The following is an 18914-nucleotide window of genomic DNA, read 5'->3' on the forward strand; positions in this document are numbered from 1 at the left end:
GAATAGTCGAAACAATCATTAAGTTAATATACAATTTTTAGCCATTTTCTAAGCTGCAGACAGTATATTTGATATAGAGCAGGTAATATGGAATTGAGAGATGGATTTTTCAAGTTGATATTGTTCAGCAACCACCATAAATGCATGTTGATAAGAATCAATTCGTGAAGTTTGATTGATTTAATTTAAATTCACGTATTACGGGCTTCAAAACGTTATCAATACCCTCAGATAATCCTGAATCAAGATTCGCTTAGCTGTAGATGAGTAGTTGTGATAAGATGATGATTAAGTGCATAGTATATTTATTACTCTTAGAAGAAGCACGAATTCTTCACCATGTAGAAACCTAATGGGAATCATTGAGGACGTGTTTATGTCAGTCACTAAATTTCAGGTTCATATGCTTTCAAAAAGAGCCAGAGCGGGGTTTTGAATTCCTATTCTTAGCTCTCTCATGGCTCTCTCATTTCCTTTTGTTTCATTCCACTCATTTATTGCATAAATATCATGGCAAACACAGGCAAACAGACTGCCATTCCAACAGTGGCAGTTAACAATGCGCCCATTACGAGTAAAATACCATTGGCTACAGAAGAACCAGTTCGTCGATCATGGTTGAAGTCGGAACTGGCAGAGCTTAACAGTAAAGAGGAAGAGGAAGCAGTGCTTGAACGAAGGAGACAAGAGGGGGAAGAAGAGGATTCCGATTTGGAAGAGGAATCAAATGGCAGTAGCAGCGATGTTGAATCCATTGACTCTAGGACAGGTCAAAATAAAATAAAAAATATTGAGGCAGCAAAGGATGATGATAGTGTCGTTAGTGATATAGAAGAGTCGCCAAAAACGACACCAACGAAAGATAAAATTCAAGATAAACAGAAACCTGCGAAAGATGAATTCGAGGCCCGTGATATAATGGCTTGTTTGCAGCAAGAGATGAGAGAGTATCAAGAACGGCAAGATTCTGAGGTTGAGAAATATGAACAAAGTGTGACTAACGAAGAGGACCTTTTGAATGAAGATCCTGACTTGTTGAGACGTACTGAAAGCAATCGACACATTCCCTACGATGAGCCCGAAAGCAAAGAAATTGTATGCGGAAATACGTCTGATAGCAGTTGCATACATGTTCAGAGTAATCAATATCAAAAAAGCCTATTAGTCTTCTCGGACAACCCTACCGTTATCGAAGAACCCACCAAGTTGCGTGTTGTGCAATATTACGGAGCAGGGAGAACGGGCGTCATGCCATCAGCTTACCGACAGACACGACCATCAAAAGCGTACTTGGTTGCTTGTGATTTCAGTAAGGAGAGTTTATATGCGCTTGAATGGACGATGGGAACCATGATGCGGGATGGGGACGAGCTACATGTAGCAACGGTTGCCAACAGAGACGATAATCCTGATATTGTGGATGCTTCTGGCCTCGACCAAAAGGAGCAGGTACATTTTGTAGGATTTTTTGTTTCGTAAGAACTAATCTAACCGTCCTCCACGAATCCTTTAACTCTATACGTATATAATTATAGTTGCGTGCCACGTCGGACGCATTGATTGCGGAAACAAAGAAACTAATGGGACAGATGATGCTATTCAACATTAAATTGATAACATATGTTATGATAGGAAGGATTAAGGACGCCTTAAAAGCTTTGGTAAATAATAGCAATTATACTGGACAAGAAATAGGGCGTCATTAACGTTTATTACGTCTATAGATGAGGGAGCATAATTACACCATGATAGTTTGTGGAAGTCGTGGCCGTGGGTCCATGAAAACGTAAGTCTAGCCAATCATTATACTGTAATTCTACGTATCGATTACTAATGTATACTTGGTGGGGGGTTTTTTCTTTTTCTTTTTTTTTTTCTTCTCAGCTGGTTGATGGGTTCAGTGTCCACTTATCTAGTACATAAATCTCCAGTGCCTGTTGCAGTTATTCGCAGACAAAAGAAAAAGAAAATGAAGCACGAAAAGCTAGTTGCTCATTCTCTTAGCGAAAGTAAGGAACAATTTAAAATGTATTTCAATTTGTATTATGTTTACGAATATATACTCTTTGCAAAATAGGTATGAAAACGGGTCAGCTACATGTTGATGAGCTAAGTTAGGAACCTGTTGATTTTTACTATTTTATAAGTTATTCTCTTTCAAAATATAACTTATATTACACCTCAAAATTCTTGCTGAACTATAAGTATTGTTATGGTGCAATTGGTTTTATTTGCTGTGGTATTTCACTTGAACAATCTAATCTAAATGTCAGAACGCATGCTCTACTCTCTTTATGAAAGAGCATTTTGACGCAGGACTAAGTACGAGAGAGGAAAAAGTTCACTGACTCCAAAATTTTGTTGATGATAAGCTGCTCATATAGTATGCTCTTCACAATTTGTTATGGAATTGGGAAGATAGGGTAGTGAAATTTTTTGGGTTTTTCTTTATGTTTAAATGATGTGGGGTACACATTCAGATACCAATGAAGGCTTTGACGGGAATCCAACTTAAATTTTTTGACGAACAGAAGCGCTGAAAAAGATTGAAGTAGTCCTTCTCCAGTTTTACTTCCTTTTTCCTATTGATTCAACCATTGAAAGATATGTTCAAGATCACCCCTCAGCTATACAAAAAAATTAAGCATTATGCGAACTTTCCGCAAACGGGGGTTTCCTTAAAGCAAATGGTTATGTTCGGTAAAGGATCAAGCGATAAAGATTGTCTCCTAAAACAAAATTATAACTTTTGTCTCTCTTATTTATACTTTCTGTATTTCTCACGGAATGCTTATTCAGGGCAGAAACCATCTCCAGCAACGTTTTTTAAAGCGAGTCAATTTTTGCATGGTAAAGGCAGTTATCATATCGCAACTGAAAGAACCCAGAAAGTAAAGCTCAACTCATGAAAAATTTGGGGTGTATAATAAACATAAACAACAGAGGAGTTACCTATACGTTTGGCGCATCGTGTGAAAGAGCTTGACGAACTGCCACCAAGTCTAGGACAGCAGCCTTCAATTCTGAAAGTCAAGGACTGGTATGCACAATCTTTCCAGGTACATTCACATCATCGTATACAATTTTCATTGTCCGGTATGAGCGAACACTAAGAAAAACAATAGGAATTAATAGAATTACCTACACCAGAAATTTCATCTGAATTGAAAGCTAGCTTTAAAAAGGCGTCAAGAAGTTCACCAACTTTACCACAAAGCAGACCTAATTTGGCTGTTCAGCAAATGAAATCCAAGAATTATTATTATTATAAGACTGTCGACAACAGGTAAACGAATTTTCATCAGGAAATCGAACCATTGGAGCGTTAAGTATAATTATTCATTCTGATTTGATTCGACTTGCAACCTCCTTTTAGATACTTCAACAACTACGAGCGTATAAAGTGCACCCCGGCTATGTTGGTGTATTCTGAAGCATTTGTAAAAGCAATTGAAAAGGTGAAAAAGCGTCATGATCCAGTAGTAACCACAATGGCGCAAGGGATTTTAGAATACAAGCAGCATCGACAATATAATATAGTAGATGCAGATGTACAACAGTTTTTGGATAGGTTCTATATGTCGAGAATCGGTATCCGTATGCTAATGGGTCAGCATTCAGCCCTCTACCGTGGGCCATTTATGCCTAACTATGTTGGTGTGATATGCACCAAAACCAATATAAAAGAGATTGCTCAGGACGCAATAGCTAATGCTAGGTTCATTTGTGAGGAGCATTATGGCTTGTTTAAAGCACCTGAAGTGCAAATGTTTTGTCCAGGAAACATCGAGTTCATGTATGTTCCCTCACATTTAAACCACATGGTTTTCGAACTGCTCAAAAACTCTTTGCGTGCGGTAGTGGAGAGGTTTGGCACTGACTATGAGGATGAATACCCGCCAATTAAACTTGTTATTGCACATGGAAAAGAGGTAAGTTCTAGGACTTGTAGGCATATCAATCGAAAGCGACAATGTCGACTTAGTGCAATAAAATCACTTTTAGGATATAACAATCAAAATATCTGATGAAGGAGGCGGATTACCACGTTCGGGCATTCCAGTGATCTGGACTTATATGGTATTGGAAGATCTACAACTCCAATATGTACCGTTACATTTTTAACAATGTTTGTTAAAATTATAGTACACCACAGCACAAGCACAGGAATTAGAACCCGACTACAATAAATCAGAATTCAAAGCACCTATGGCTGGATTCGGCTATGGATTACCTACTTCCAGATTGGTAAGTTGGAAATATAGTTGCAAGTCATTTATGTTTAGAAGCTGATGCATACCATGCCATTAACAGTATGCTAGATATTTTGGAGGAGATCTGAAACTAATATCGATGGAAGGGTAAGTATGTGTATTTTACTATTTCTTTTATAGCTCAACCTCATCATGTTCTACCATTTATAGTTATGGTACAGACGCGTACTTGCATTTAAACCGCCTTTCAAACAGTGATGAACCACTTATTATGTAAAATGTAAAATAGTATCTTTTAAGAAACTCATATTCTCCAATGGCAATAGCTATATCTGTACATAGAAATTTGTTCATAGACATTCTGATACATCATCATCTCTATATCCATCTTTCCTTCCCTTAACCTGCCATCCTTCTATTTTACTAATTCTGGCCTGCTTCATATCACTTGAGCCACAAAGTCACCGACTCAATATTGTGTAAGAATAGATTAATGGTCGTTTCAATTATCAAACGCTTATCTAATTAGAGTCTTCGATGTTGTCTTACTGTTTATAATGGTTTTTCACTAAGGCGATATCTCAAAGCTGGAGTAATAAATGTGAAACCATCTTGTTGGTTCGGTTAAAGGTATAAATTTTATGTGGTGATAATTACATGTTGAACAAAAAGAAAATAGTATGACAACTAGGCGGTTGAACTTGTCGTACTGTATAACTGTTGCATTAACTAAATGTCCCCTCACCCAAGCTAAAACTTTTAATACCGGGAAAACATTGAACAGTAGCTTTAAAAGGTGTTACTAGTAATTTTCATCAGTGAGAACTCGAATAATAAACTGTTATGTTAAGAACAGTGTTAAAGATAGTTTTCCTCGTAGTATGACTGACAAAAACCTTAGCACCGGAAGTTAGATATGTAAACACACGAGTTACTATATAAATCTCTATCTATTGTACAAGACAAGGGAACAATCCGGATTGTCAATATTCGTTTCGTGTATGTAACAAATCTTTTGTTACTATGCGCTAATATTGCTTAGTTGTGATACTGATGTTTTTAATTTCATCATCTTGTCGCCTTTATCGGCTTATTTTTACGTTTACGCGTAAAGTATATTGAAAATGCATGAATTTCGTGTTGTACTCAGCAAACTTTTAAAGTCATCCTCCCATGGAAGAAGGCTCCAAATACCATAAATAGTAGTAACGGTCTTTGAATATACAAACCCATACGATGTATTTACTCATACAGTTTTTTAGCTTTGGGTTTAGACGAAGCCGCAATATAACTAGACGATAAAAGTAAATTTTTGAGACCATCAAGTTATAATTTCAAGATCGAATTACACAAAAATTGAGACGCTTACCTGTAAAAATCAAACCAGCTTCGTGCTGGCGATTAGAGGATGGTGTTTAAGTGGTTGTTGCGGTTGATTTTGGTTTTCTAGAAAACTCCGCAGGTCTTCCCGTTGACTTCCAGGTCGAAACGCTAATTGTCAACATGTTTTTAGCAGCGTTGACGTCCCGGTTCCAAAGTATCGAACAGGTTTTGCAGGCAAGGATACTTTGGCCGGGAACTGTCTTCAATGCTTCAAGATTGTTGGAACGACAATTATTGCATATTCGAGAAGTTAGGTATTCATCAATGGTTAATACGAGCAAATCGCCAGCAGCCTCTCTTCGCTTCAAGGCACGCCAAAGAACTCCCACGACACCAGTCTTATGGCCTTTGATGGGCACTGCACTCTTCCCGAACATGCCATTACCAACTACAATCAAAGGGATCTTTTTAGTGTCGCCTACACTAAAGGGTTCAGGCTTCCACTTGTTCTTCAGGGGATTACTGTAGAAAGCATGAGTTCTATCAATATTTCTGCGAATAGTGGATGAATTGCTTATCATTTAAAAACCTTACCTCTCTTTCTTAGCGAGAACATCGCTTACTTCTCTCGCATCTGCTTCTTCCTTCTCTTCTGGAACCTTTTGCTTCTTCTTCTTCTTCTTTTTACGTTTACAAAAGGCCATTCTGTCGGTATTCTTCTTTGGCCACTTGCTTCGATCTTTCTTCTTCTTCAACCTCAATTGCTTATTGTACTTTGTGGTTCCATTAATAAGCAAATTGACCATGTTGTCGGCAGCACGCTCCTGACCCTGGTATAAACGAAATCGTTCTTCAGCAGTTCTCTCGCCGTAAAAAGAGAACAAGGCTTCCAAGTGCTGCAATATATATTGTACATGACGGTCATGTTGTTCGATAATAGAAGTTTTGGCGGTTGGTATGCCACTTTCGATCATTTGAATTGTGCCTGCTTTCTTCTTTTCCAGCTTTGCAGCGTATCTGGTACTTCCGGTCATATGATAATATTCCTTGGTAGAGCAGCTGCGTATTTGATGTTTGTTATGATCTAGACCGATTGCCGCTGTGAAGACAGATCTTCGCCCTGGATCAAGGAAAGCGGGTCTGTAATTGTCTTGTACTTCGTCATAAGAAAAATCTTCCAAAGTCAAGGTGTGATTATGAATGGTCATGTCTTCTTTTGTTTTCTTTTTGCGGCTGAACAAAAAGTCTACAGTAAAGCCGTCCGACCTAACCATGTTTCGAAACATTACATCAGAACTTTCCTTCAAAGCGGTTAGACTATGACAGAAGCAAAAATAGGGGTGTGTTTACTATTAGGCAAAATTTTGCTGAAAAAGTTCTTCTATAGTTTTACCTCTTAGAGCCAAACTTTTTGAAGTCGAAGACTTCACAGAATTGTTCGAGTTGGGCTGTATAACCCTTGGCAACTTTTCCGGGAAACATGAAGGGTGTAAGAGCGTTTATACTTATCGCGATGAAACGCCATTTCAGCGATGGAGTAGGAAAGAGAAAGAAACGCTGAGGAAGTGGTAGGACACGGACATCGTACGGTTTATGCTGTATATGTTCTTGCTCGTACGTAAACTGTATGTTCCATAACGCATTAACAAACTTTGCAGGAGCAGCAGAAAGAGAAACGAGGGTTACTTCTCCTGGAATGAACTCTTCAAATTGTTTGCAGAATAATTCAATTCGGTTTTTGTCAACGGCCGCCAGCTCGAGGTTTTCTGGCCAATGAGGATGACCATGACAGACAGATTGGTAACAATACAGCTGTACAATTCTTTGTACATCAGTGCGTTTGATATTCTAGAATGTGTATAAAGAGAAATAAAATGAATAAAACAGCAGAGCATTAAGAAGGTACTCGGTTACAGCCTTACCGGGAGCATAGTTCTCAATTTGTAAGTAAGGAACTTTGTTAAGCGCTGCTCGAAGCGCTCTACAATGGAGTTCGTGTAAGAGACGCTCAATTCCTTTGCTGCCTCTGTAAGGCAATGGCTATATTCCACGGTTAGCTTGTGTTTTACTTCGATAGTAGGGAACTTTGCCTTGAAGTCTGTATAATACTGTTTTATGTCCTCGGATAATGCCGTTTTGTGAGTAACTTGCTTGCCCGTTACTAGCTGACCTACTGAATACCAGAATTGCTGGCAGAATACATCAGGAATAGACCTGTCTTTGTTGGCTTCTTTGCTGTCTTTCTTGCTGTCTTCTTTGTTGGCTTCTTTACTGCCTTTCTTGCTGTCTTCTTTGTTGGCTTCTTTACTGCCTTTCTTGCTGTCTTCTTTGTTGGCTTCTTTACTGCCTTTGTTGCTGTTTTTATCATTGTCTTTCTTGTCGCCTTTGTTAGCATTCCTTCTATTCTCCTGATAATGAATGAGGTACGAGTTAACGAATAATTGACTAGAGAATACTATTCTCCTTATGTCAGAGCAGCAAGAGATGACTTTCCCTTGGAATTGTTCGCGAAACGCTGGCTTCACAGCAGACGTAAGAGGGAGCTTCCTCGTGAATACAGTGGAGCCTTCTCCAAGCGTCGAGGTAATAACTTCTTCCTTTGAAGCAATGTGATTGGGACATTCGAGAGAACGAGAAGTAGAATGACCCTTTAAGCCACAACTGATACACTTGATATCTCCAGTTGTTTGCTTCTTCTTTCTCTTTGCTTGCTTCTTTTCTTCCTTGATTGTAGCTGATTGCTTACGTTTCTTACCGCTACTTCCAACTAAATTTCCGTTAAGCAAACATAAACTTGTCTTGCAGTGAGAGCATGATACTTACCATCAGCTGCAGAAACTGCTTTGTAAAACTTGCATTCATGGTATGCCTTGTTGAAATGTCCGAGTGTTTTGCAATCCTTGCACTCGATGTTCACTAGTCATACAAAACATAATCTGAGGATTACCACTATAACTTATTTGTGGCAGCGCGCTCAAGTGTTACTTACGGAAGGACTCATCTTTGACTTTATTCTTATGGGCTTCTGCCACCGATTTAATTTTTTGCAAGATTTGGGCTTTGTACATGGTAAGTAATAGCTATCAGGATGAGGAAAGAAAGATGAAAGAAGAATAAGAAGAAGAAGATGGAAATCAAAGGAAAGATGTCAAACATATTTTTATCTGTAAATGCTTCGAGTTTGACAACATCTATTTTCTTGTTACGATTGACAACAACAACCGTTATCTACGTGGCGGAAGAACGTTCCTGGGATTAGTTTAACGCGTAGATCAATTCATATGATCCATAAACAAAGTCTCGTAAACTGCAACCCTATATCTATTGCTTATAAGACCTGTGTCACACTATAATACTCAGTACGTCTCGTAGTACTTTAACGTAATGCCACTATCTATTGAAAAATGTCCACTGACCTTCAAAGTAATGTCTACAATTATTTATTCAATAAATCGTCCAAGAATATTATACCATTTCATCCTAAAATAATTTAAAATTATCTAAATTAAATATAAAAATTGTCCAATAAAATTTGTATAAAGTGTAAAGTTGAAGCTAAAACACTGTAATATTCTTTGATCTGTTCGCACAAGATTCCGTGAAGAAAGAACATGATACATAGTTGTCTGTGTATGAAAAATTAAAGTTTGCAATGTTGAAAATGTGGGATGCAGATTTGACGGATAAATACAGTGTTTTAACTACTATTTCAGACTTTTCACAAATTTTATTGGACACTATTAAATCTTTAATTTAGACAACTTTCAATTATTTTACGATGAAGCGGTATATTATTCTTGGACGATTTCGCTGATAATCAATTATCCAGTATCATCCAAGCAGCATTAAGGATGGCGTACAAGCTAGTCCTAAAAATGAGTGCTCATAGTAAAGAGGTCGCTAAGAAAACTCTTATTGGCGTGACTTTGCAATAGGACGAGCTACAAAAAGCTTGACAACTTTTTCGTCATTTGACGATGTGTTATAAGACCCAACCAGATGTTCGTCAGTGCCTTTTTCGGAACTTTGCCCAATGATAAAGACGTGTCTTTCTTTTCTCGCGTTTTGTTGTCAAAGTTAGATTATAATGAAGGGGTTCTTTCAAACGAGAATAAGATCCCTTCTTTTCCGTATTTCGCTTTTTTTGTAACTTACAGCTCTATTCATGTACAAAAGTTTCATTATACAGAAGATTAGATCTATTAAAGAAAAGCATAAGAACCAGGTTAAAAGGAACCCATTTGATAAAATGCTTGATAATTGTAGGAGAACCGTCAGATCAAGATATAAGGATTCTGATATTTGTTGTAATTTTTTAGAGCATACCAAGTGTCGAGACTGCTATGAACCAGGTCATTTTGACAAGCGTTACTACAAATGCAAGTATTACAAAGCCGTAAATGCTGATGATGGTAAGCAATAAACCTAAATCTATCTTACACACAGCACTTAATTGCTTGTGAGTAACCTCCTTAAAGTTGGTAGCAGTGGCAAAAAGAGAAAACAGAGTGACCAAGTGAAAGAGAAGAAGAAAGCAGTTAAACGGAAAAAGACCACCGCACAAGCTGTAAAGTGCCTCAGCTGTGGACAAGATGGCCATACCACTGCTCGTTCGCCGCAATGCCTCAAACACACGCCTTCGAAAGAAGAACTCATTTCATCTGTTCTTGGTGATGATGCTACTGTATTCACAAGAAAGCTTCCCATCGACAGTGCGGTGTTACCAACCTTCCGCGAGAAATTCAGAGAAAGAGTCATTTCGTGCTGCAATGACATTAGGGCTATTGTGTTTCGTTCGCAACTATTTGTTAACGCTTATCTCATCCATAATAAGAAAGACACACCAAAAGAAATTTTCACCCAACAGTTCTGGTATTCGGTTGGACAACTTGTAACAGGTAAAACAGTAACCAACAAGAAAGCAATAAATGATTCCATGAAAAACTTCTATAAGCAGTTCAAAGAGAAGCATCCAGCTGTCGAAGTAAGTTATAGCTTCACCAAAGGCTATAGCCAATGCTTAACAGAAGCTTGTAAAGAGCTCAGTACCACATATACAAACAGCATTGTTGAGCTTTTTGAGCAGCGAATGCTTAAATATCTATACTATACCTTGCAGAATTTGTTCCCGGTAAGGATTAACTTTACATTAAACCAAACAGCAGCAAAGTCAATATTCTTTTCTCTTTAGAGCATGGTAAAGCGCGATGTTGACGAAATCGCAACAAAATACTGCTATCAAGCGATTTGCAAAGGCGAACCCAAATGGCCTGGTAAAGTCAAGTTAAGCAGTGATGACAAATTAAGAATAGATAATTTGTGCAAGAACTTTGCAGACCTTGTGGAGGAAAAGGTTACGCTTTTATCATTGGCGGCCGATCCGGTCAAATTTGTCAAGCCCTTGTGGTTTATCCAGGACTACTACGAAGAAGAGCATTCTAATCATTTTGCCTACGATGTTCGTAGGTTACCATTACCTCATCGCTTCTTCCCTTTTCCAACACCCTCAGTATCATGGCGCTTCATTACCATCAGCATAAACGCCCTTACTCCTTTTTTATTTCCTGGAAGACTTGTAAAGGGCTATTGGAATCAACTTGAACAATTTTGTAAAGTGTTCAACTTCAAAAAGTTAGGCTTCAGAAGGTAAAGTAAATAGCACTCTGCTAAAAGACTCTGTTCTCAAGATTATTCTTTCACTTATATCATAGTATTGCTGAGTTAAAGACAAACACAAGTATGCTCTTCAGGAATCTCATTCGATCTGATGGCTTCACTGTAGACTTCCTATTTAGTCGTAAGAAGAAACCAAGAGAAGACGCCATCATTGATCATCATGACTTGACGTTGGAAGACTTCTCCTATGAAGAAATCACGACAAACTACAGACCCACATTTGTTGATCCTGGCCGAAAGACCGTATTTACAGCAGCAATCGGGTTAGAAACAAACAGACATGAGATACGGCGCTGCTCGACAAAAGAATATTATCACATGACGGGTAGTACTCGTGTCAGTGCAGAATTAGAAAGGAAAAAGGCCGGTTGTATGATAAAAGCGATAGAAAGCAATATACCGAGTAGTAAAACAGGCTCGCCTGAACAGTATAAGAGATATACTATTTACATACTACAACATTTAGAGATCCTGTTCTCATTCTATGGGCCAGGTATGGGTGAAACAAGGTTCCGTCTGCATCAAGGCAGACAGCGTGCTGCAGACATGATGGTGAACATGCTTGTCGATGGAGGGATCAAATACGACAAAGAATTACGGAAGAAAAGAAAGGAAGAACATATGAAATGGCCAAAGAAGAAGGGCAAGATTAAGCATAAAAAAGGAAGAAAGAAGACGAAACAGAAAGTGAAAGTAAAACAGGAAGAAGAGAATGAGAAGGAGATCCGGGAAGAAGAAGAGACAAAGAGCGATAACCACGTTCGGTAAGTCTGTAGCGATTAACTGTCCACTGAATTTGTGTATACTCAATCTACTGTCTTCCTTCAACAGACGATGGGCCCCTGAGAAATTCAGGCTGAGTGATCGCAAAAAAGTTCCTCTGGTTGTATTTGGTGACGGCATGTTCAATAAATCCGCCGTTCATCTAAAAGGCCTTAGAACTGGTGTCGTTGGTGTTTTGTGGCGTGCATTGAAGCGAAGAGAGGCTGCTGGTGATCTCCTTGCCGTGACAATTGATGAATACTTGACATCACGCATATGCAATTGTTGTCGCTCAGACACATTGAAAGCATTAGACACCGTGCGTGGCTGTAGTATCCTTGTTTGCAAAACCTGTAAGATACTATGGAACCGCGATGTCAATGCAGCAAAAAACATGATGGCCATCAGCATTTCGGTATGGAAAGACAAGGAACGTCCTACAGAGTTCAGCCGGAAGACAACTTCTTAGTCTTTTGATTTTTATTATCGCCAGAACGAAACTGGCTTGATATTTACAGGTAAACGTCTCCATTTTAGTGTAGTTCGATCTTCAAACTCTAACTCAATCGTCTCAAAATTTTGGTCATTCCATCCAGTTATTTTTAAGCTGCGTCTAAACCCGCAGTTAAAAAACTGTAGTCAATCTTACCTGAATTGTTAATTCGTTCCATATCAATCAAATAATTGGCTCTGGCTGTAAAAACGGGAAATGGCGTTCGTGCTCCCAACAAAATGCCTTTTTATCAGTTTACTGTACTTTAATTTGTTGTTCAAGCATGAGTACAAGCAATCTATGTGAGCTACTTCACTACATTTGCTGGTTTCCCGGATTTTTCAGCAGAGATGCACTCAAATATATAAGTAAGCCATCAAAAGTAGATCGAAATGACAAACACTGATATTCAATCAACTAAACGATGAAAATATCACACATAGTCGTCGCTATAGCGCTTACTTTCTCTGCAAATGTTTTTAGTCAAACAGACAAACATTATGGTAGGTTATTCCATACAAAATTAGATAAGGCGGCCCAGTCATGTAATAAAACCAATGACAATGAACATTTTCAATTTAATCTATAATTGTAGCCTTGAGTACTTCTGCCTCTGGTTATAAGGTGGATGGGAAAGTTAAGAGTACTGACGCTGGTCTTCAAATTCCTTTAAGTCTGATTTCCGATAAGAAAGATGGTATTAATCTATACGGAAACACGATCGAAAATCTTGTGGTGGACGTCGATTATGAAACAGAAGAGAGACTACATATAAAGGTATCTATCGCCTGTCTCATTCATTATGGTTTAAGGCTTCCCTTGGCTCTTTTCTCGGTATCATTATAACGCTAGTTCAATTTCAAAATGTATAGATTTCTGACAAAGAAAAGAAGCAATATACGGTGCCTGACTCTCCTTTGGGTATTGAACGTCCTAACGTCGTTCATCGCGCCGAAAAAGCAAATTATGATTTCCAATACACTGCAAAGCCATTCAGTTTTAGAGTTGTTCGTAAAAGTGATAAGGCAGTCATTTTTGACACCTCTAATATGCCTTTTGTATTCGAAGATCAATATCTTGAATTGTCAACGAAACTTCCTGATGATGCAAATATTTATGGTCTTGGTGAAGTCACGGCACCATTCAGACGCACAACAGTAAGAAAGTTATTACACATTTGCGTAAAAGATAGCATTGAACTCATACCCATTTTTTTTTCGTTTTGCTTAAGAACATCACTACTATTTGGGCCCGTGATAATGCTGATGAGTAAGTGTATTTCCAAATATTAGTGATAGTCATGATCTGATAATCTGTGGTTTATTTTATAGTTTCTACCGTAATATTTACGGCTCGCACCCTTACTATTCCGAAATCCGTGATGGCAAAGCTCATGGCGTACTTTTGATGAATTCTCATGGTATGGATGTTGTTACAGCTGACAATCGCATTACTTACAAAGTAATTGGTGGTATTTTGGATTTCTACTTCTTCGTTCCAAAATCTGGTTCACCAAACGACGTCAGTATCGCCTATACTGATTTGATTGGCAAACCGCTGATGCCATGTACGTGTCTTATTTTAGATAGAAAGTCTCGAAAACATCGCTTTTAGTCATATTCTAATGTATGTACATATAGCTCATTGGATGCTTGGTTGGCATCATTGTAGATACGGCTATAAGAGCATAAATGATGTTGAAACTGTCATTAAGAAATATAAGGAAGCTAATATTCCTCGTAAGTAAGAACTCTTTGAAATTCCATAAGCAAATTCAGCTGATTGCTTCTTGTATATCACATTTAATAGTTCAAACCGCCTGGGTTGATATTGATTACATGGAAGAGACAAAGGATTTCTCTTTCGACGGCGTCAATTTCCCAAAGAAGCGTATGATTGCTCTCGGTGAACAGCTTCACAAAGAAGGACAGAATTACGTTGTCATGGTTGATCCTGCCATCAGCGCTAATACTACCTACGGCCCCTATGTACGTGGTACTGAAATGGATGTTTGGATTAAGAACCCCGATGGATCTGACTATGTTGGTATGGTATGGCCAGGCTATACTACTTTCCCTGACTGGTGGCACCCTAATGCAAGCGCTTACTGGGAGAAAGAAATAGGCGATTTTGTCGATATGCTTGGTGTAGACGGCTTGTGGATCGACATGAACGAACCTGCTAGCTTCTGTCTTGGTTCCTGCGGCAGTGGAAAAGTAGATGCTGGCAAACAACCCTACCGATGGCTTTTACCTCAAGAAGTTCAGGACGCCAATCATGCTGCCCAGGAAGAGGCTCTCAAAGCCTTAGGCAACCCTCCTGGAGAAACACGAGATCTTTTGTATCCCAAGTATGTTATCAATAACGGCGGTGGCAATCTTTCTGAACTGACTGTTGCTACAACTGCTCTTCACTATGGCAATGTCCCACACTATGATATTCACAACTTGTACGGTCACGCTGAAAGCTATATAACTCGTAATGCCCTGATTAAACAAAACAGCAAGGCGAGACCGTTTGTCTTGAGCAGATCTACCTTCGTCGGCACTGGCAAAAATGCTGGCCATTGGACAGGCGACAACCATTCATTATGGGAATATCTTAAGAGCTCGTTAGCCAATATTCTTAACATGCAAATGTTTGGTATAACCTATTCCGGTGCTGATGTTTGTGGTTTTAACCAAAATACGACAGAGGAACTTTGTACTCGATGGATGTCCATTGGCGCTTTTTACCCTTTCGCTAGAAACCATAACGCTATTGGACAATCTGATCAAGAGCCTTACTTGTGGAACACTACTGCTGAAGCCAGTCGTAATGCTCTTCAAGTTCGCTACGCGCTTCTTCCCTATTACTATACACTCTTTGAAGAATCACATCGTTTAGGCACCGGTGTCTGGCGTCCACTTATCTTTGAATATCCCCAGTACAATGAAATCGCTGCAAACGACCTTCAAGTACTCGTGGGCTCTGATATCTTGCTCTCTCCTGTACTCGACAAAGGTCGAACTACTGTCGATGCCCAGTTCCCTCCTGGAATTTGGTATGACTGGTTTACTCATGAAACAACAGTCGAGAACGTAGGCAAACACGCAGAAGTTGAAACCGTTACTCTTGACGCACCTATTACGCATATACCTGTCCATATTCGTGGTGGTTCTATTATTCCTACAAAACAACCCAAATATACAGTCGGCGAAACCTATTCAACGGAGTACAGCCTTATCATCGCCCTTGATGATTCAGATACTGCTAAAGGTAGACTCTATATTGATGATGGTGAATCCTTGGAAGTTGAGAATAGCTCCGATATCTCTTTCACTTACAAGAAGGGTAAGCTCTCTGCTTCTGGTGAATTTGGTTACGCCCATCCTGAAAAGCTCCAAAAGATTACTATTATTGGCAAGGGCGCAAGTAAATTAACCATAGCCCATACTGAGCACAAGTCAATCGAATTGACCAAAGACGATAATTCTGTAACTGCTGACAACGTTTCTATTAATTTGACCGAACCTTTCGAAATTAAATTTGATTAATTGAAAGTTGTACAATAATCATATAAAAGTCTTTATTACTGATAAATAAAACTTTATCAGGTATTTTTAAGTTAAAGTTGACTTATGATAATAACTTCATAGACGCTTGTTATTGTCTACAAGGTACATATAGTGGTGCTTTAGTTAAATCGCTTCAGAATGAAGCGTGGATCAAGATCGCCAAATATGTCCGTAGCTTTTGTCTTCGTTGACATATTCTTGTTATCAGAAACTGGTGCTAAGTTCTCAAAATCTTCATTGCTTGTCATAGTTGCTGAGGAGCAGAACTCTATACAGCGATCACCGTTAATAAAAAAATAACCTTACCAGCTCTACGAATATACCATACCTTCCCACATTTCCTCTTCATCGTCTGGATCCTTTGAGGTCTTTTTGGGTTTCTCTGCTAAATCTTGCTTTGGAATTGTTGGAGCAGGGATACCTCTTAATGCAGCATATTGATCATTCGAAGGAGGTTCGAAACTGAACCTTTTATTAAGATCTGCAAAGTAGTTATCGCTAGACATAGACAGCGGTCGAATATTTTTTGATTCTGCGCAATAATAGTAATTCCTTTGAGAAAAACTGTGGCGTAAAAAAGTTTTTAAACAGGTACTTACGTTCTTCTTTTGAAGCATTACATTTATCTCTCGGCAAGTTTGCAGATGTGGAAGGCATAACGGCAGTCGGAGATAGAAGACCACCGGTATAAGTGGCTCTTCTAGCTGTCTTTTGCAATTTTAATCCTGCAAGATCTGAAATAATGCTGTCAAATGTACTATTTGGCTTTGCTGATGCGGCTGGGTTTGTGGTGACTTTTCTACAATCAGGAAAAGATGGTAACTCATTCATGGATACAATGGCCTGAACTGCTGTTAATGCTTCCTTTCCTGGCGTCATCGCTGATTCTACCGGCACCATAGCTGTTGGAACGTCGGCCTTGCGATAGCAAGTATTACTTTGATATTTATCTGTATCAACCGATGCTTGAGCATCAACGAGATTAGGACTTATGGCAGCTAGCTGTACGAGATAGAGACACGTTGTTAGTTTTGATACTGCTGAAAAATCTTCCAATAACAAACAATTTGATAACATCTACCTGTGGGTATGGTGTATTGAGGTTATGACTGTTATGATGAAAGTTTAGCATAGGCATGCTTTTGGTTGATTCAGGAAATACTACTGATGGCAATGGGAATGCTGAAGTAATTGAGCTTTGCTCAGGTATAATAGTAGAATAGGACTGGTCAATTCTGTCGAATTCTGTGGAACTTCGGATACTTTCAGATGAAGTTGTGAATGAATCCTGATTGCTATATGTAGATTGACGGCTACTATTTCGTCGATAAAGCATATCTCCAACTGCTCTCTGTTCAGTATAGAAGGCAGGTATATGCGTAGGTTCTGGATAGGCCGTTAAATTCAAGAGATAAGGCTGATTAGTAGATTTATCAAAATCTTCTGTTTGACTCGATTTGTATGGGCTAGTTGGAGAGGTAGGGCTTAAAGGAGGGTTTGGTAGTTGATAGGGAGATGGGTGATAGTGATTTAATTGCTGCTTATAGCTATAAATAGCCGTCACGTCTTCTTTTTGCATGATATTCATTTCTTCATTAGCAATCAATGGTACTTGGGAATAAGCATCTACAGCTTGTTTTTTTGATTTGTTTACAAGCGGTACGCCATTTTCATCAAAATTTTTATGGATCAATCCGAGGACCTTTTCTTTATGCGACTGAAGCAACGCCGCGTTCAACCATTTAAGTTCATAGTATTTCTGCCTCATAAATGCACGTACATCGGCGTCTGATTGCGGTTCCGGAGCATCATGTGTGTTATAATTGCTGAGCCAAATTTGACAAGCTATTTCGTTTCCACCATGTTCGAGCGCAAGTACTTCCGGACCAGAAAATTTGCTAGCTGATATAGCTTTGACTCTATGTCCAACTTCACGGCTATAGTATACAGTGATTAGCTGTGCTGAAATAGAGATATAATTTAGACGAGATTAGCACTTACACTAAGCCGGAACATCTAGTGCAAATGAATGTTTGAATAGTTGTATTTACAAAAGATGGACCCTAAACAAACCATTTAGAGTACTTGAATAGTGATAAGTAGTTGCTCCCTTTTGCTTACCTTCGTTGGACAATCGAAACACTTTTTGTTTTCCTTTGAACGCAGCAAACTGCGAACTTTCCTAATGCGGTCAATTTTGAATTGAGGTCAATACCCGCAACTTGTACAAGATAGAATTACGGATGTCATTACTTACTTTTGATTGATTTCTTCTTGGCTTTTGTTAGATAGTAGAGGCATCCTTTATAGATAAAGAAGCAGTAAGTAAAAAAGCATGAGTGAAGAAAAGAAAATAATCTGAAAAAGGTAGACTGGGCTGAGCTATTTATATTGTTTTCTGATTTATAGGTATTACAGTGTGGCTTAAAAAAAGGAACTCTTTGGTCTTTTTGTTTTGTGCATTTATGTAAACAATTGGGTTCAGAAGGCATATGGCGTCAAATGTCAACTGACTATGAGTAAGGCTTTATTCTTTTTACATTTCTATTTCATTTTTATGTGACCGTAATCAATTTGAGGAGAGTTTGAATTGGTAAAATCGCAAAATTCTTTCCGACAATGGTGTTTTTCTACAGTACTTTAGCGATCATTTTTGAGGGTACGATACATCGCGATTTGAATCCATGTTCATAGAATTATAAAAACGCATGTTTCAATAGACTTCCAGTCCCAAAGGACAGATAAAAAACTTTTCTCTAGAAGAAGGCTTGCAAAGGAAAAAAAGGTGCTTCAAACCTTATTTGTGTGTTACTTACAGTATTTTAACTAATATTTTAGATGAAATACATTTTTTTTGGACGATTAATATTTTCATTTTAGATAAGTTGC

At 38.5% G+C, this 18914-nt stretch overlaps 9 protein-coding genes across 9 annotated transcripts; 6 read left to right on the top strand and 3 right to left on the bottom strand.

Annotated features, from left to right (window-relative positions):
- The first annotated feature begins 458 nt into the window (after positions 1-458).
- On the top strand, positions 459-2193 carry BDF20DRAFT_884788 (uncharacterized protein). The gene is made up of 5 exons (XM_053081887.1): positions 459-1449; positions 1536-1661; positions 1725-1786; positions 1885-2009; positions 2078-2193. Exons 1-5 carry the CDS (start codon positions 511-513, stop codon positions 2116-2118), a joined length of 1293 nt encoding a protein of 430 aa, XP_052933261.1. The 5' UTR covers positions 459-510; the 3' UTR covers positions 2119-2193.
- BDF20DRAFT_884791 (uncharacterized protein) lies at positions 2194-4446 on the top strand. The gene is made up of 7 exons (XM_053081888.1): positions 2194-2700; positions 2800-2850; positions 2944-3059; positions 3126-3286; positions 3377-3932; positions 4006-4080; positions 4147-4446. Exons 1-7 carry the CDS (start codon positions 2607-2609, stop codon positions 4291-4293), a joined length of 1200 nt encoding a protein of 399 aa, XP_052933262.1. The 5' UTR covers positions 2194-2606; the 3' UTR covers positions 4294-4446.
- Positions 4447-6431: 1985 nt separating this feature from the next.
- Positions 6432-6746, bottom strand: BDF20DRAFT_884807 (uncharacterized protein; the record flags this gene model as incomplete). The annotated part of the gene is made up of 1 exon (XM_053081889.1): positions 6432-6746. A coding segment is annotated over one exon (288 nt), but the record flags the coding sequence as incomplete, so codon positions are not given.
- A 241-nt stretch (positions 6747-6987) lies between these two features.
- BDF20DRAFT_884810 (uncharacterized protein) lies at positions 6988-8725 on the bottom strand. Its single transcript, XM_053081890.1, is given in 6 exon segments — positions 6988-7010; positions 7448-8304; positions 8361-8453; positions 8527-8638; positions 8652-8690; positions 8705-8725. The coding sequence occupies 3 exon segments, from the start codon at positions 8603-8605 to the stop codon at positions 7448-7450; spliced, it is 1029 nt and encodes a 342-aa protein (XP_052933264.1). The 5' UTR covers positions 8606-8638; positions 8652-8690; positions 8705-8725; the 3' UTR covers positions 6988-7010.
- Positions 8726-9636: 911 nt separating this feature from the next.
- On the top strand, positions 9637-10020 carry BDF20DRAFT_884822 (uncharacterized protein). The gene is made up of 2 exons (XM_053081891.1): positions 9637-9762; positions 9859-10020. The coding sequence occupies exons 1-2, from the start codon at positions 9703-9705 to the stop codon at positions 9958-9960; spliced, it is 162 nt and encodes a 53-aa protein (XP_052933265.1). The 5' UTR covers positions 9637-9702; the 3' UTR covers positions 9961-10020.
- Positions 10021-10230: 210 nt separating this feature from the next.
- Positions 10231-11187, top strand: BDF20DRAFT_947308 (uncharacterized protein; the record flags this gene model as incomplete). The annotated part of the gene is made up of 2 exons (XM_053084852.1): positions 10231-10668; positions 10729-11187. Coding segments are annotated over 2 exons (897 nt in total), but the record flags the coding sequence as incomplete, so codon positions are not given.
- Positions 11188-11267: 80 nt separating this feature from the next.
- Positions 11268-11855, top strand: BDF20DRAFT_801100 (uncharacterized protein; the record flags this gene model as incomplete). Its single annotated transcript, XM_053076387.1, has 1 exon — positions 11268-11855. A coding segment is annotated over one exon (588 nt), but the record flags the coding sequence as incomplete, so codon positions are not given.
- Positions 11856-12892: 1037 nt separating this feature from the next.
- BDF20DRAFT_824821 (alpha glucosidase) lies at positions 12893-16004 on the top strand (the record flags this gene model as incomplete). Its single annotated transcript, XM_053077924.1, has 7 exons — positions 12893-12971; positions 13064-13245; positions 13341-13625; positions 13700-13737; positions 13800-14035; positions 14109-14207; positions 14278-16004. The coding sequence occupies 7 exons, from the start codon at positions 12893-12895 to the stop codon at positions 16002-16004; spliced, it is 2646 nt and encodes an 881-aa protein (XP_052933268.1).
- Positions 16005-16720: 716 nt separating this feature from the next.
- On the bottom strand, positions 16721-18707 carry BDF20DRAFT_683592 (uncharacterized protein). Its single transcript, XM_053076023.1, has 5 exons — positions 18283-18707; positions 18147-18207; positions 18027-18088; positions 17107-17962; positions 16721-17023 (listed from the first exon to the last, which is right to left on the bottom strand). The coding sequence occupies exons 1-5, from the start codon at positions 18324-18326 to the stop codon at positions 17015-17017; spliced, it is 1032 nt and encodes a 343-aa protein (XP_052933269.1). The 5' UTR covers positions 18327-18707; the 3' UTR covers positions 16721-17014.
- Between the last annotated feature and the right edge of the window lie 207 nt (positions 18708-18914).

The sequence above is a fragment of the Mycotypha africana genome (genome assembly GCF_025528875.1).
Source record: "Mycotypha africana strain NRRL 2978 chromosome Unknown BDF20scaffold_9, whole genome shotgun sequence".
Taxonomy (NCBI): Eukaryota; Fungi; Mucoromycota; class Mucoromycetes; order Mucorales; family Mycotyphaceae; genus Mycotypha; species Mycotypha africana.

Excerpts from the sequence above, each read along its gene's own strand:
- BDF20DRAFT_884788 (XM_053081887.1), top strand. The coding sequence starts at position 511 with ATGGCAAACACAGGCAAACAGACTGCCATTCCAACAGTGGCAGTTAAC. Across the intron at positions 1,450-1,535 it reads GCCTCGACCAAAAGGAGCAG|TTGCGTGCCACGTCGGACGC; the intron begins GTACATTTTGTA and ends ATATAATTATAG. Across the intron at positions 1,662-1,724 it reads AGGACGCCTTAAAAGCTTTG|ATGAGGGAGCATAATTACAC; the intron begins GTAAATAATAGC and ends TTACGTCTATAG.
- BDF20DRAFT_884791 (XM_053081888.1), top strand. The coding sequence starts at position 2,607 with ATGTTCAAGATCACCCCTCAGCTATACAAAAAAATTAAGCATTATGCG. Across the intron at positions 2,851-2,943 it reads AGCGAGTCAATTTTTGCATG|AGGAGTTACCTATACGTTTG; the intron begins GTAAAGGCAGTT and ends CATAAACAACAG. Across the intron at positions 4,081-4,146 it reads CAGTGATCTGGACTTATATG|TACACCACAGCACAAGCACA; the intron begins GTATTGGAAGAT and ends TTAAAATTATAG.
- BDF20DRAFT_884810 (XM_053081890.1), bottom strand. The coding sequence starts at position 8,605 with ATGTACAAAGCCCAAATCTTGCAAAAAATTAAATCGGTGGCAGAAGCC. Across the intron at positions 8,454-8,526 it reads AGTCAAAGATGAGTCCTTCC|TGAACATCGAGTGCAAGGAT; the intron begins GTAAGTAACACT and ends TTGTATGACTAG. Across the intron at positions 8,305-8,360 it reads AGCAGTTTCTGCAGCTGATG|TTGGAAGTAGCGGTAAGAAA; the intron begins GTAAGTATCATG and ends ACGGAAATTTAG.
- BDF20DRAFT_884822 (XM_053081891.1), top strand. The coding sequence starts at position 9,703 with ATGTACAAAAGTTTCATTATACAGAAGATTAGATCTATTAAAGAAAAG. Across the intron at positions 9,763-9,858 it reads AAGAAAAGCATAAGAACCAG|CATACCAAGTGTCGAGACTG; the intron begins GTTAAAAGGAAC and ends AATTTTTTAGAG.
- BDF20DRAFT_683592 (XM_053076023.1), bottom strand. The coding sequence starts at position 18,326 with ATGCCTCTACTATCTAACAAAAGCCAAGAAGAAATCAATCAAAA. Across the intron at positions 18,089-18,146 it reads GTTTCGATTGTCCAACGAAG|GGTCCATCTTTTGTAAATAC; the intron begins GTAAGCAAAAGG and ends TGGTTTGTTTAG. Across the intron at positions 17,963-18,026 it reads ACTAGATGTTCCGGCTTAGT|CCGTGAAGTTGGACATAGAG; the intron begins GTAAGTGCTAAT and ends TGTATACTATAG.